Genomic DNA, 16,647 nt, shown 5'->3' with positions numbered 1-16,647 from the left:
AAACCCTACACTACTTGAGAGAAATGGTTACTGGTTACTCTCTGTTTTTCCAGCTCTAAGTCTTTGCAGGGTTTTTTTATTGCTCTACTTGCTCCAAATGTTTCTTTCCAGCCCTAACCAGGTGCTAACGATATTCCCAGCTCTTACCACTTGCAAGCTCTTTCATTGTTACTCTTTGCCAAGAATGTTTTCCAAGCCCTAAGTCTTTGCAGGTTTTTTCCAATTCCTCTACTTGCTCCGAATAAGTTTCTTTCAGTCCTAACCAGGTGCTAACGATGTTCCCAGCTCTTACTGGCTTGCAATCCCTTTCATTGTTACTCTCTCCAAGTAAGGGTTTTTTAGCCCTAACCAGGGGATAAAATAATGTGCTGAAGCTGACCAGACTAAGTGTTGGTTATGACCTTTAAAGCCCTTCATGGCATTGGACCAGAATATCTCCGGGACCACCTTCTGCCGCACGAATCCCAGCGACCGATTAGGTCCCACAGAGTGGGCCTTCTCCGGGTCCCATCAACTAAACAATGTCGGTTGGCGGGCCCCAGGGGAAGAGCCTTCTCTGTGGCGGCCCCGACTCTCTGGAACCAGCTCCCCCCAGAGATTAGGACTGCCCCTACTCTCGTTGCCTTTCGTAAGCTCCTTAGAACCCACCTTTGTTGTCAGGCATGGGGGAACTGAGACATCTCCCCCGGGCATATACAATTTATGCATGGTATGTTTGTAGGTATGTTTGTTTAGTAAATGGGTTTTTTTAAATATTTTAAATTATAATTTAGATTTGTCATGAATTGTTTCGTTTTGCTGTGAGCCGTCCCGAGTCTGCGGAGAGGGGCGGCATACAAATCTAAATAATAAATAAATAATAATAAGGACACTAGCCAGATGCAAATCCGGTAGGCAGATCCCCCCCCCCCCCCCCGTATTTTCCTCCCAAAAAACTAAGCTGGTAAGTCCAACCCTCTTTGAATTCTGCTGACTTCGATCTAACTCCAAGCAGAGACTAACAGCTGAGAAAATTCCTACGTATGGACATGACTAGCACTAATTAAATCTTCGTGCGTGGACGTGATCTTTCACACCCGACGTAAGCAGAGTTAACAGGAGTGGTACGGTGGTCTAGAGGTGGAGCTCTCGGCTCACAATCAAGAGGCTGTGAGTTCGATCCTAGGTAGAGGCAGATGTTTCTCTCGCTGGGCACAATGAGAGTACAGTGATCCCTCGAGTTTCGCGATCTCGATCTTCGCGAAACGCTATATTGCGATTTTTCAGAAAATATTAATTAAAAAATACTCCACTCTTCTCTCTCTCTCTTTCTTCCTCTCTCTCACTCTCTTCCTTCCTTTCTCATCTCTTTCTTTCTTTCCTTCTCTCTCTTTCTCTATCTCTCCCCCTCTTGCTCTCCCTCTTTTTCTCACTTTCCCTCTCTCGTGCACCGAGCGGCGGGCAGGCGGGCAGGCAGGCGGCGGACAAGCGGCGGGCGGACAAGCGGCGGGCGGACAAGCGGCGGGCGGACAAGCGGCGGGCGCGGCAGCAGTGAGGAGCCGAAGATCGGGGTTTCCCCTTTGCGTGGGCGGTGGGGAAACCCCGATCTTCGGCTCCTCGCTGCTGCGGCGCTGCCGAGCAGATCAGCTGCTGGGCGACGGAAGGAACCTTCCCTGGGTCTTCCCAGGTGCAGAAGTAAAAACACCATCTGCGCATGCGCGGCCATGGAAAAAAGGGTGCGCATGCGCAGATGGTGTTTTTACTTCCGCACCACTATATTGCGAAAAATCGAGTATCGCGAGGGGTCTTGGAACGTAACCCTCGCGATACTCGAGGGATCACTGTATTTTCTGCCAAACAAAACTCTCCATTAGTGACAGGAAGGGCAGTGGGCCAGTAAAACACTCGGCTTGCTCCAATTCAACTGTGCCCCGCAAGGATTGTGGAATGATGATTAGCAGAGTTAACAACTCTAACAATTTCTCTCTTTCCTCCCTGCAGTGTCCCTAATTCCTGCCCGGCAAGTCCTCGAGGTGCTGGATCCTCAGGTTATCGCTTTACTCACAACGTTACCTCTGACCTCCAATTGGCTGCCGAGTACGCAGCAAAAGCTACTTTGGAGCAGCAGACGGACACCTCCGGTGGTGACAGCCCAAAGGTTGGAAGACCCTCTCCCCTATCAATTGTGCCAAAGCTGGCTCAGCCTCTGTGGGGCCTCTCTAGGAATTTCCAGGGTGGAAACAGGGCCAGAAAAGGGGGGGGGGAGAAGCCTCCGTGGGGCCTCTCTGGGAATCTCCTGGGAGGAAACCGGGCTGGAAAAGGGGGGGGGGAGACGCCTCTGTGGGACCTCTCTAGGAATCTCCTGGGAGGAAACAGGGCCGGAAAATGCAGGGAGAAGAATCTAGCAATCTCCTGGGAGGAAACAAGGCCTCCACCCTCCCTGTGGTTTCCCCAATCGCATGCTTTATTTACTTTTACATTGATTCCTACGGGAAAAATTGCTTCTTCTTACAAACTTGTCTACTTAAGAACCTGGTCACGGAACGAATTAAGTTCGTAAGTAGAGGGATCACTGTAGTGGGTTGCTACAGGTACGGTTTACAGAATCAGCCTATTGCCCCCAACAATCTGGGTCCTCATTTGACCCACCTCGGAAGGACGGAAGGCTGAGTCGACCTTGAGCCAGTGGTGAGATTTGAACCGCAGAACTACAGGTAGCAGTTAGCTGAAGGAGCCTGTAGTGCTGCACTCTAACCACTGCTCCACCCAGGCTCTTGTCAAGGCATTTAATCCAGCCTCCTCCAACCTGACCCCCCCCCTTCCTTTCAAACCATGTTTCCAAGCCAGGATGGCGAAGCCTCGAAGCCCGGTTGGGTTTGAGCTCCAAAACACTTCTGACAGACTGGTGAGAAATCATTTCAAGGCAAGATTTTTTTTCCCCTCGAGCAGTCTGTAGCCGCATTGGCAGATCAATAATCTATTTCGTCCGTTATGACACGGTGCTCCAGGGCTTAGCTAGCGACTCCAAAAAATCCATTCCAGATTATTGCAACGGGTAACAAGAAGAGCCTTTGCAAAACGCAGCTCTAATGGGGGTTAATGGCAGGCTTTCGAAGCAGCCTTTGGCTGTTTGGAGGTGTGTTTGAGGCTAGGAATTTCAAGTGGGTTTGCAGATAGAAAAAAAAGCAAATGCTTCCCCCCCCCCCAAAAAAAATAGTGTATTCTTGTTTTGTTTTATTTGATTTGATTTATTCTACAAAGCACTTGAGGGCAGGACAAGAAGCAATGGATGGAAACAAATCAAGGAGAGAAGTAACTTAGAACTAAGGAGACATTTCCTGACAGTCAGAACGGTTAATCAGTGGAACAGCTTGCCTCCAGAAGTTGGGAATGCCCCAACACTGGAAGTTTTTAAGCAGATGTTGGATAACCATCTGTAGGGTTTCCTGCCTAAGCAGGGGGTTGGACTAGAAGACCTCCAAGGTCCCTTCCAACTCTATTATTCTAAATTCTAAATCCTCAGCCTTTTTTAGTTGCCTCCAATCTTGTTAAGACGGGCTACAAAAATGGCATAAAGCTTTTCAGGAAAGACTTCATGAACACAATCTGTATAGTCTGGAGGACAGAAGGGAAAGGGGGGACAGGATCGAAACATTTAAATATGTTAAAGGGTTAAATAAGGTTCAGGAGGGAAGTGTTTTTAATAGGAAAGTGAACCCAAGGACAAGGGGCCACAATCTGAGGTTAGTTGGAGGAAAGATCAGAAGCAACATGAGAAAATATTATTTCACTGAAAGAGTCGTAGATGCTTGGAACAAACCTCCAGCAGACGTGGTTGGTAAATTCCCAAGAACTGAATTCAAACATGCCTGGGATAAACATAGGTCCACCCTAAGATAAAATACAGGAAATAGTATAAGGGCAGACTATATGGACCAAGAGGTCTTTTTCTGCCGTCAATCTTCTATGTTTCTAACTTTGGGCCTAAATTATGAATGTTCTGCAAAGCGGCTAAAATCTCCCTTGGCATTTTTTTTTCCCTGGTCCACAGGATGAGTCCAAGCCACCCTATTCCTATGCCCAACTCATTGTTCAAGCTATCTCGTCAGCTCAGGACAAACAACTAACACTAAGTGGCATCTATGCTCACATTACGAAGCATTATCCGTATTACAGGACAGCAGACAAAGGTTGGCAGGTAAGTGTTCTTGTTTGGACCATCGGTATTCTGGAAGGATATTGTTCTGTCGGGCTCCCTGGTAGACTCCTCCCAAAAATTCACAGGTACAAATTTCAGACACACACACACGTTTGAAAATTCAAAACAATGTTCTTTATAATGAAAATTCACTTAAACCAAGCCCTCTTTTGATATAGCCAAGAGCACTTGTCTCCAAACAAACTGGTAATTTGTACAAGTCCCTTATCAGTTCTGTGATACTTAGCTTGCAGCTGTGAGGCAATTCACCGTTCTTCTTCTTTCACAAAGTGAAACACACTTTGCTCTGGTTTAGTTTCAAAGCGGGGAAAAATCAGCACACAAAAGGTCAAAGTCAGTAAAGCAGTCATGAAACACAACGATCAGATAATCCTCCACAATGGCCAAACCCACAGGCTGCTCTTTATAGCAGCCTCCCTAATGACCACAGCCCCACCCAACCACAGGTGGCCTCATTTTCTTTGATAATAATCTCTCAGTTGTTGTTGCCTATGCACCGCTCTCCGCATGCGTGGCTGTGTCATTAACTCTTGTTCTGAATCCAAGGAGGAGCTAGATAATTTATCTCCTTCTGAGCTCTCTGCCACACTCTCCTCCTCCCTGTCACTCATGTCTTCTTGGTCAGAGGAGACTTCATCAGCAGATTCCCCCGGGGGGCAAAACAGGCCTGTAGCATGTGGATGTCTCCCCCACATCCACAGTCCTTGGGGCAGGAGCTGGGCCAGAGCTAACCACAACAGTTTTGTGGATTTTTTTCTTTAGAAGATATTTCGCTTTTCATCCAAAACGGATAAACTCACATTGGAATTAAGGGGCGAAAAGGAATCCGCATATTTTGAGATGTGGGAACAATGGCAGAAATGGGTTGAATCAAAGAAAAGAAACAAGATGATGAGTAACTCTCAAAATTAATTAAAATGTAAATACGTATATGTAAAAAGAATGTATTTATTTGTTTGTTTGTTTATTTGTTTGTTTATTTATTCATTCATTCATTCATTCATTTGATTTTTATGCCGCCCTTCTTAGACTCAGGGCGGCTTACAACATGTTAGCAATAGCACTTTTTAACAGAGCCAGCCTATTGCCTCCACAATCCAGGTCCTCATTTGACCCACCTCGGAAGGATGGAAGGCTGAGTCAACCTTGAGTCGGTGATGAGATTTGAACCGCTGACATCAGATCTACAGTCAGCTTCAGTGGCCTGCAGTACAGCACTCTACCTGCTGCGCCACCCCGGCTCATAGAATAGAATAGAAAGAATAGAATAGAATAGAATAGAATTTTGTTGGCCAAGTGTGATTGGACACACAAGGAATTTGTCTTGGTGCAGATGCTCTCAGTGAAAGAAATGTATAATTATATTAAAGGGACAAGATTTACGTAAGAGTGCTATGGTGATAAATAAATATGAAACTTTTATTAATGTACTAAAAGTATAATTGTCGTTTTGTTTTTAAAGAAATTGTTTAAAAATTAATAAAGTTTTATTTTTAAAAAAAGAATTAACCTTCCCACCGCTCTGGTTATGACCCTCAAACCAGCCAATTTAGAATAGAGTAGAATTCTTTATTGGCCAAGTGTGATTGGGACCCACAAGGAATTTGTCTGGGTGCATATGCTCTCAGTGTACATAAAAGAAAAAGATACACTTCATGGGCTCTATATCACACCTAGATCCCCAAGCCCCTTGGGCAGAACCAGGTCTTCAAGAGTTTGTCAAAATGGGGACCGGTTTTATCAGTGGTCCTCCACTTTCCTAATGCCGCAACCCTTTAATATAGCCCCTTGTGTTATGGTGGACCCCCAACCATAAAATAATAAAATTTTCAAGGAAGGGAGTGGGAGGGAGGGGCTTCATTTTACTGACCTCAGAAGAATGGAAGACTGAATCAACTTTGAGCCCGGCGAGATTCAAACTGCCCAATTGCAGGCAGCCGGCAGAAGTAGCCTGCAGTACCGCACTCTAACTGCTGTGCCACCACAGCTAAATCTTGGCTAACCCGTTTTCCTCTTGCAGAATTCCATTCGGCACAACCTGTCCTTGAACCGATACTTTATCAAAGTCCCCCGTTCTCAAGAAGAGCCGGGAAAAGGGTCTTTTTGGCGGATAGACCCTCCCTCGGAAGGCAAGCTGGTGGAGCAGGCGTTCCGGAAACGGAGGCAAAGGGGTGTCTCTTGCTTTCGAACCCCGTTTGGACCTCTCTCTTCCCGGTAAGTTCAACATAACAGCGGAAAATGATGCTCACCACTTCCTAACTACAGTGATACCTTGTCTTACGAACTTAATTGGTTCCGGGACGAGGTTCTTAAGGTGAAAAGTTTGTAAGACGAAACAATGTTTCCCATAGGAATCAATGGAAAAGCGATTAATGCGTGCAAGCCCAAAATTCACCCCTTTTGCAACGCCCGTTTTTGCACTGCTGTGATTCCCCTGAGGCTCCCCTCCATGGGAAACCCCACCTCCGGACTTCCGTTTTTTTGTAATGCTGCAGGGGAATCCCAGCAGGGAAATCCCAGCATCGCAAAAACGAGCACTTCGCTGACAATGGAATTCTGGAGGTGGGGTTTCCCAGCGAAAGGAGCATCAGTGAAATCGCAGCATCGCAAAACCACCAAAGTCCTCGAAACCCCACCTCCGGACCTCTGTGTTTTTGCAATGCTGTGATTTCACTGAGGCTCCCCTCGCTGGGAAACCCCACCTCTGGACTTCCGTTGCCAGCGAAGCACCTGTTTTTGCCCTGCTGGGATTTCCCTGCAGCATCACAAAAACATGGAAGTCCGGAGGTGGGGTTTCCCATGGAGGGGAGCCTCAGGGAAATCCCAGCAGTGCAAAAACAGGCGCTTCGCTGGCAACGGAAGTCTGGAGGCGGGGCATCCCAGCAGCGGCGGTGGGTTTGTAAGGTGAAAATTGTTTGTAAGAAGAGGCAAAAAAATCTTAAACCCTGGGTTTGTATCTCGAAAAGTTTGTATGACGAGGCGTTTGTAAGACGAGGTATCACTGTATTAAAAAATTGTCCAAGAGGAGGATTTTTAAAAATTAAAAAGTTTTTTTTTAATTAAAAAATAGAAATTTAGAAGAAGAAAAAATAGAAATTTAGACCAAATAATAGGAGGAATAATTAGTTCCAGTTTTCTGCCTCAAGCTAAATTTGGGGCAAACTCTCCAATATTGCAGGAGAAGGGAGTTTGCTACGTTTTGCTCAGTTGAGAAAGTGAGGTCAGTAAATTTATTTATTTATTAATTGATTGATTGATTTGATTTGATTTCTAGGCTGCCCTTTCCCTGGTGGACTCAGGGTGGCTTACAAGGGTAAAAAATAGACGTGGTAAAAATAGAATGCAATTAACACATTAAAAGAAATCATCCTTCATTCATACGAGGGTCTCCCAAAAAGTAATGCACCACATTTTTTCTCTTCAACAATTATTTATTGAACACAATGAAACTTACACACAAGAAAGAATGATGTTTCTTCTACACTCCCTATTTTTCCCCGTAATCTCCGTCCCGTTCTACGGCCTTTCTCCAGCAATACACAAGAGCATGTATGCCCTGTCGGTACCACTCCTTGTTCTGGTCACAAAGCCATTTCTGCACTGTGCAAATCACCTCTATTGTCCTCACCTTCTGTGCCCGGCAACTAACCGTACTTCTGTCAACTGCAGATTCTCCATAAACTGTACACAAACGTTTGTGAATGTTCCCAACAGTTTCTTTCTCCCCATTGAGCAATTCAATGACGACAGGCTGCTTCTAATGTACATCACTTACAGATGCCATTTCAAAACACTGCTGCAGCTATGCTTTCTGTCTGAAGAAACACAAAATTTACACATGCACTCCTGACAATCTATATAATGTATATCTAAAGTTTCGCATTCGTAACATTAGTATAGGCTGAGAAAAAAAATGTGGTGCATTGCTTTCTGGGCGACCCTCGTACAATAAATACGCTGGATTTGCAAAGAGCGCTGGCTTTGATGTCTTAACTTTTCTCTCTTCTCTTCCAGGAGTGCGCCCGCCTCCCCTACTCACCCCGGCCTGCTTTCTCCGCACACAAGTGGCCTACAGACTCCAGAGTGTGTGTCGAGAGAAGGGTCCCCGATTCCTCATGACCACGACTTTGGTTCCAAGCTTGCTTCTGTCCCCGAGTATCGATATTCACAAAGTGCTCCTGGTAAGCAGCAGCACTCAAACCTCTAAATCAGTGCTTCTCAATTATTTTCTTTTAAAAAAAAATATTTTTATTAATTTTTATAATATAGAACATCCACACAGCACACAACGTATAACAATGTGCTCGCCACCAGACAACATTCATACCCCTCCAACAAAAACGGGGGCATATTTTGTATACAGTGTTCCTTTGACTTTCGCGGGGGATGCGTTCCAAGACCGCCTGCGCAAGTCAAATTTGCGCGAAGTAGAGATGCGGAAGTAATCACACTATTTTTGGCTATGAACAGTATCACAGGACATCCCCTAAATTACAATTTCCCATTCCCTTAATAAACTTTAGATTATTACTCACCATTATTACTGGTCCTCACCATTGAAGAAGATACTTAATGATCCTGATATTTATTAACATAATTATTTACGTTATCTTGTGTTATGTTATATTATGTTATGTTATGTTATTTATGATTTCGGCCAATCGGCAAAAGTTTGGTGTTGACGTCACGGGGGGAAAAACATTTAACATCTAAACATTTGCTTAGAAAAGTATAGTTTTATTCAAAGTCAAGCATCTTTCTTTCTTTCTTTCTTTCTTTCTTTCTTTCTTTCTTATTATTTATTTATGTATCTATCTATCTATTTGGATTGGATTGGATTGGATTGGATTGGAATTATCTGCCACCCAACTCCCAATAGGATTCTGGGTGGTTTACAGTCCTGAGAATAAATACCAACAATATAAAACAAACAAAAGCAATAAATAGAAAAATAGTATAAAATACATAGTACCCCTGAAAAACCATATACAGTGTTCCCTCGATTTTCGTGGGTTCGAACTTTGCACGGTTTTTCAAAAAATATTAATTAAAAAGTACTTCGTGGGGTTTTTTCTATACCACGGTTTTTCCCACCCGATGCTAAATAACAAAAAAAGAATTATTGTTAATAAATAATTATGTTTATAAATATCAGGATCACTAAGTGTCTTATTCAATGGTGAGTACCAGAAATAATGGTGAGTAAATGGTTGTTAAGGGAATGTGAAATAGTAATTTAGGGGTTTAAAGTGTTAAGGGAAGGCTTGTGATACTATCCATAGCCAAAAATGGTGTTTTTACTTCCGCATCTCTACTTCGCGGAAATTCGACTTTCTCGGGCGGTATTGGAACGCATCCCCAGCGGAAATCGAGGGAACACTGTATACTCTCACTCATTCATGGTCCCAGGCTGTGGGCAGGAGGTCTTTTTTCAAAGCACAGAAAGAGGAGAAGTCATCAAAATGCAGGAAAATTGACTGAAAATTCAGACTGACAGAGACAGAATGGGATCCGTGATGCCAAAATTATATCCCCAGTGGGTTGCTAACGGTTTGGGCGATGTGGTCGAAACTGGGAGAAACCCGCCACTACGTTCTCATTCTTCCTCCCTCCCTTCTTTCTCCCTCTCTCTCTTGTTCAGGATCCCCCGTAAGTGCCCATCCGGTGATCATGGCTGTCCCTCCCAGGCCTTCTGCGCTGGTGGCCAAGCCCGTCGCCTACCTGCCCGCCTCCATCATGACCTCTCAGCAGCCTTCGGGCCACGCGGTCCATGTGGTCCAGCAAGCCCCCACTGTTACAATGGTCCGAGTGGTGACGACTTCGGCCAACTCAGCCAATGGCTACATCTTGACCAACCAGGGCCCGGCTGGGAGCACCCATGACGCAACAGGGGCGGTCGTGGACTTGGCTGGTGAGCCTCGGGGTAGTACCTTGTCCTCAGAATGGCAAAGATCTGGTCTCGCCTTAGCCACGAAAGCCAACTGGGTGACCTTGGGACAATCTACAGGCGACGGTGAGTTCTAGTCACGCCTTAGACATGAAAGCCAATTGGGCGACTTTGGGCAAATCAACAGGCAACAGGGTGTTCTAGTCCCGCCTTAGTCATGAAAGCCAATTGGGTGACTTTGGGCCAATCACCAGGCGACAGTGAGTTCTAGTCCCGCCTTAGCCATGAAAGCCAATTAGGCGACTTTGGGCCAATCACCAGGCGACGGTGAGTTCTAGTCCCGCCTTAGCCATGAAAGCCAATTGGACGACTTTGGGCCAATCACCAGGCGACAGTGAGTTCTAGTACCGCCTTATCCATGAAAGCCAATTGGGTGACTTTGGGACAATCACCAGGCGACAATGAGTTCTAGTCCCGCCTTATCCATGAAAGCCAACTGGGTAACTTTGGGCCAATCACCAGGCGACAGGGAGTTCTAGTCACGCCTTAGACATGAAAGCCAATTGGGCGACTTTGGGCAAATCAACAGGCAACAGGGAGTTCTAGTCCCGCCTTAGTCATGAAAGCCAATTGGGTGACTTTGGGCCAATCACCAGGCGACAGTGAGTTCTAGTCCCGCCTTAGCCATGAAAGCCAATTAGGCGACTTTGGGCCAATCACCAGGCGACAGTGAGTTCTAGTCCCGCCTTAGCCATGAAAGCCAATTAGGCGACTTTGGGCCAATCACCAGGCGACGGTGAGTTCTAGTCCCGCCTTAGCCATGAAAGCCAATTGGACGACTTTGGGCCAATCACCAGGCGACAGTGAGTTCTAGTACCGCCTTATCCATGAAAGCCAATTGGGCGACTTTGGGACAATCACCAGGCGACAATGAGTTCTAGTCCCGCCTTATCCATGAAAGCCAATTGGGTGACTTTGGGCCAGTCCCTCTCTCTAAACCCAACCTACCTCGGAGGGTTGTTGTGGGGAAAATAGGAGAAGGAAGGTGTGTTAGATACTTGACTTAATAAAGGCAGGATACAAACCAATCAATCAATCAATCAATCAAATCTCTCTTCTCTCCCTGTAGGGTTGGACGAGAAGCCCACCATCGCCTTTGCTGCCATACCGACAGCCAGCCGCGTCATCCAGACCGTGGCCAGCCAAATGGGTCAGGGCATCCCCGGACAGACGGTCACGATCCTGCAGCCGGCCACTCCCATGGCCCTCGGACAGCATCAGTTACCTGTCCGCACGGTGACCCAGAACGGGAAGCATGCCATCCCCACAAACAGCTTAAGCAGTGGGACTTACGGTAGGCAGAACGTTCTCCCAACGTTGCCTGGCCTTTAGAACCGTTCCGGTCACAATTCAAAGTGTTGGTTATGACCTATAAAGCCCTGCATGGCATCGGACCAGAATATCTCCGAGACCGCCTTCTGCTGCACGAATCCCAGTGACCGATTAGGTCCCACAGAGTGGGCCTTCTCCGGGTCCCCTCAACTAAACAATGTCGCTTGGCGGGCCCCAGGGGAAGAGCCTTCTCTGTGGTGGCCCCGACTCTCTGGAACCAGCTCCCCCCAGAGATTAGAACTGCCCCTACCCTCCTTGCCTTTCGTAAACTCCTCAAAACCCACCTTTGTCGTCAGGCATGGGGGAACTGAGATATTTCCCACGGGCCTATATAATTTATGTATGGTATGTTTGTAGGTATGTCTGCTTAATAATGGTTTTTTTTTAAATATTTTAAATTTTAAATTGTAAATTATTAGATTTGTCATGAACTGTTTTATTGTGTTGTGAGCCGCCCCGAGTCTACGGAGAGGGGCGGCATACAAATCTAAATAATAATAATAATAATAATAATAATAATAATAATAATAATAATAATAATAATAATAATAAATGAATTTGGGAGGGGAGGAGAGATGGTCACGTGACTCCAGGCAGTGAAGAACCGCTACCGGTGCGACTTTCGGTGGCGTTGCGGGCGCCCAGGCACCTGACAAGGGCGTCGGTGCGAGATTTGGCTTCTGCGGAAGCAAAAAACAGGCAAAAATCACCAAACTCTCGCTCGCACAAGCGTCCTCACAGAAGGTGTATATTACTAGCACCACCAGGACGCAACAGAAATCTTTACCTTTCATCCACTAAAGGGCTGCAACATTTTTTACTACCACACTGTGGGTGAGGATTATTTTGTGGGTGTGGCTTGGCGGCCATGTGACCAGGTGGGAGTGGCTTGATGATCATGTGACCAGGGTGTGGCTTAAAGGTCATGTGACTGGCTTAAAGGTGGTCAAATTGACGTCACTCACGTCCAGGGTTAGGGTGACTGGCCTCTCCTCGCCTCAAAGAGATACAATTTCCCTCTCTATTTACTATTATTTAATATTATTATTATTATTATTATTATTATTACTATTATTATTATTAATTAGATTTGTATGCCGCCCCTCTCCGCAGCCTCGAATATCCAAAATATACTATTTAATTCTATGTATATATGCCATACATATTACACACAGGAACACAAAATGTACATTATCTGCTATAATTATTTATTTATTTGTTTGTTTGTTTATTGGATTTGTATGCCACCCCTCTCCGGAGACTCGCGGGGGCTAACAGCAATAATAAGACAGCGTACAATAATAATCCCTATTTGGACCGGGAGTCATTGCTCACAGTCACTCATGCCCTCATCACCTCGAGGCTCGACTATTGTAACGCTCTCTACATGGGGCTACCTTTGAAAAGTGTTCGGAAACTTCAGATCGTGCAGAATGCAGCTGCGAGAGCAATTATGGGCTTTTCCAAATATGCCCATGTCACACCAACACTCCGCAGTCTGCATTTGCTGCCGATCAGTTTCCGGTCACAATTCAAAGTGTTGGTTATGACCTATAAAGCCCTTCATGGCACCGGACCAGAATATCTTCGGGACCGCCTCCTGCCGCACGAATCCCAGCGACCAGTTAGGTCCCACAGAATTGGCCTTCTCCGGGTCCCGTCCACTAAACAATGTCGTCTGGCGGGACCCAGGGGAAGAGCCTTCTCTGTGGGGGCCCCGACCCTCTGGAACCAGCTCCCCCCTGAGATTAGGATTGCCCCCACCCTCCCTGCTTTTCGTAAACTCCTTAAGACCCACCTTTGCCGTCAGGCATGGGGGAACTAAAACACCTCCCCCTTGCCCATGTTGTTTTGTTGATTGATTGACTGTGTGCCTGTTTTTTATATATACTGTTTTTATGAGATTATTAATTTAAATTGTAACTAGATGGGTGGGCATTGGATTTGGTATTATGTACTGTATTGTTTTTTATTATTGTTGTGAGCCGCCCCGAGTTTGCGGAGAGGGGCGGCATATAAATCCAATAAACCTAACCTAACCTAATCCAATAATAAAAACGATTAAAAACCCATTAATATAAAAACCAAACATACACACAGACATACCATGCATAAAATTGTAAAGGCCTAGGGTGAAAGAGTATCTCAATTCCCCCATGCCTGACGGCAGAGGTGGGTTTTAAGTAGCTTACGAAAGGCAAGGAGGGTGGGGGCAATTCTAATCTCTGGGGGGAGTTGGTTCCAGAGGGCCGGGGCGGCCACAGAGAAGGCTCTTCCCCTGGGTCCCGCCAAGCGGCATTGTTTAGTTGACGGGACCCGGAGAAGACCCACTCTGTGGGACCTAACTGGTCGCTGGGATTCGTGCAGCAGAAGGCGGTCCCTGAGATAAACTGTATATGTATGTACACACATAAACACAGCTCTTCTAAAATTGTACACATACAATCTCACTTATTGCATTAATTGTACACATGCAATCTCATTTATTTCCTATTATTATAGGAAAAACATACTCAGAGCCCAGTTCTGCAAACCTGCCCATATCCTGGGGGGGGGGTGTTATTGACCCCCTCAGAGAGGGTCTGCAACTTGGGTGTCCTCCTCGATCCACAGCTCACATTAGAGAAACATCTTTCAGCTGTGGCGAGGGGGGCGTTCGCCTGGTGCGCCAGTTGCGGCCCTATTTGGACCGGGAGTCATTACTCACAGTCACTCATGCCCTCATCACCTCGAGGCTCGACTACTGTAACGCTCTCTACATGGGGCTACCTTTGAAAAGTGTTCGGAAACTTCAGATCATGCAGAATGCAGCTGCGAGAGCAATCATGGGCTTCTCTAAGTATGCCCATATTACTCCAACACTCCGCAGTCTGCATTGGTTGCCGATCAGTTTCCGGTCACAATTCAAAGTGTTGGTTATGACCTATAAAGCCCTTCATGGCACCGGACCAGAATATCTTCGGGACTGCCTTCTGCCGCACGAATCCCAGCGACCGGTTAGGTCCCACAGAGTCGGCCTTCTTCGGGTCCCGTCGACTAAACAATGTCGTCTGGCGGGACCCAGGGGAAGAGCCTTCTCTGTGGCGGCCCCGACCATCTGGAACCAGCTCAGCTCCCCCCTGAGATTAGGATTGCCCCCACCCTCCCTGCCTTTCGTAAACTCCTTAAAACCCACCTCTGCCGTCCGGCATGGGGGAACTAAAACATCTCCCCCTTGCCCATGTTGTTTTGCCGTTTGATTGATTGACTGTGTGCCTGTTTTTTATATATATTGGGATTGTTTTATGAATTTCTTAACTTAAAATTGTAACTGGATTGGTGGGCATTGGATTTGTTACTATATAGTTTTTTTACTATTGTTGTGAGCCGCCCCGAGTTTGCGGAGAGGGGCGGCATATAAATCCAATAAATCTAATCTAATCCATAAGAGCCCATCGCTGCTTTCATCCCAATAGACACCGCAAACTTTTCTAAAGTCTTTTCTCTCTCTCTCGTTTTTTCCCCCTCTGACTCCAGCCCTCTCCAACCCCTTGCAAGTCCTTGCAGCCCAAGCGAGTTCCTCCACCCCTGTGGTCATCAGCCAGACCAGAGAAGCCGGAGGGAAAGATCCCGAAGAGCTTTTGAGAGAACCCGACATCAAACGGCCCCGCATCGAAGACCCCAGAGCCGTTGCGGCCTTGCAAACGGGCGTCATCACCTCCACAGCCCCCTCGGGACAATCGGCCGGAGAATGAGGCCAAAGAGAGTTCAGAAAGGCACCAGAGGTGCCGAGGGAAGAGAAAAATCTCCCTTTTTTCCGACACCCCCCCAGCAGAAATCTTTTCTTTCTGCAGCTATTAACACCTGGATCATTTCAGTGGGGTAGGGGTTTTTTTGGTTGTTCTTTCCTTTTTTTAAAAAAAATAAAATCTCCTTTTGGACATTTGGAAGGACAGGGCAGCCTTTCTCCAGATTGCCGAGGTGCCAAACAAATTGGGCAACAATTTTTTTTTTTGCATCTTTCCGGACCCAAGAAATGAATTTACTTCTGTTTTGTTTCTCACATCAGCAATGTCCTTTTTTTTTTCTTCCTTCCTTCCTTCCTTCCTTCCTTCCTTTTGAGATTTTTTTAAAAAAGAGACACAGACCATTTTGATTGTTTGGGATATCTCTCTATCCCTCTTTCGCCTTCCTTCGTTTTTATCCCTTCCTCGTTTTTTCCTTTGACGCATGGTAGTTTTATGTGCGAGCGTAACTAAAAATGCAGGACGGAGGCACGAACTTCAGGTGGGAATGTCTGACCTCAAAAACAGGTTTATTTCCCCACCAACCCACCCACTCTCCCAAGGAAGAGAAGTGCATCCATTTTGTATCTCAGAACTCCCAACTTATAAAAACAAATATTTGCAAAGAAAGAAAAATTACTTGCAAGGCAATATTGTCCTTCGGTAACGGCCACCTAAAATGGCAGATACATGTTTATATTTCCTTTGCGTTGCTTACCGATTCACCTCCTGGCAATGGGGAATCACACCCCTATCCAAAACCTCAATCCCAGAGCACAGTAAAATTAGTTTTTCCCAGTTAGATGGCTTCGAAACGCAGCCTAAACCTCCCAGAATTCTTAGCCTACTGGGCAGACTGGGGGGGAGATTTTGGGAATCACAGCCAACCTCATTGGGATGGCTGACCTACACAGCACTTGGCCCCACAATTGCCTTTTTCGGAGAAAGAGAGAGAAAAAAGTTTATTTCAATCATTGTCTGTTGAATGAAAACAGCCAACTCTGATGAGAAGGTCCAAAATTTGTGGGTCCTTTTTAAGCATTGTCACGCCTGCAGGCTTTCAAAAACAACCACATGGGTTCCTTAATTTTCATTCTTCTTGATTTTTGACAGAGAAGGAATATAATAATTTTTTTTTTAACATTTTTAACTTTTAAGGACAGATCCCCTCTGTTGCGTTACGGTTCCAGCGTTGGACTTTCGTCTAGAGAGACCAGGTTTAAAAAGCATGAAACTCCCTCGGTAAAAACCTTGGACCAGCCGTTGTTTCATTTCAGCCTAAACCTACCTCACAGGGTTGTTGTGAGGACAAAGGGGAGGAGTTGAGGAGAGCTACCTATGCGACCTTGAGCTTGGAGGAAAGGCAGAATTTAAAAAAAACTTAATAAATCAGTAACCCACCACAA

At 45.9% G+C, this 16,647-nt stretch overlaps 1 protein-coding gene across 1 annotated transcript in view; it reads left to right on the top strand.

Annotated features, from left to right (window-relative positions):
• The window catches only part of FOXK1 (forkhead box K1), a 76,003-nt gene extending 59,356 nt beyond the window's left edge, over positions 1–16,647 (top strand). The window contains 7 exon segments of the mRNA XM_070761312.1: positions 1,981–2,137; positions 4,031–4,177; positions 6,219–6,412; positions 8,213–8,379; positions 9,840–10,211; positions 11,215–11,439; positions 14,994–16,647. Coding sequence (XP_070617413.1) covers positions 1,981–2,137; positions 4,031–4,177; positions 6,219–6,412; positions 8,213–8,379; positions 9,840–10,211; positions 11,215–11,439; positions 14,994–15,211 — 1,480 coding nt within the window. The 3' untranslated portion in view covers positions 15,212–16,647.

The sequence above is a fragment of the Erythrolamprus reginae genome, chromosome 9 (genome assembly GCF_031021105.1).
Source record: "Erythrolamprus reginae isolate rEryReg1 chromosome 9, rEryReg1.hap1, whole genome shotgun sequence".
Classification (NCBI taxonomy): Eukaryota; Metazoa; Chordata; class Lepidosauria; order Squamata; family Dipsadidae; genus Erythrolamprus; species Erythrolamprus reginae.
The sequence above is the reverse complement of the archived record's forward strand: the minus strand, read 5'-3'. Positions and strand labels throughout refer to the sequence as shown.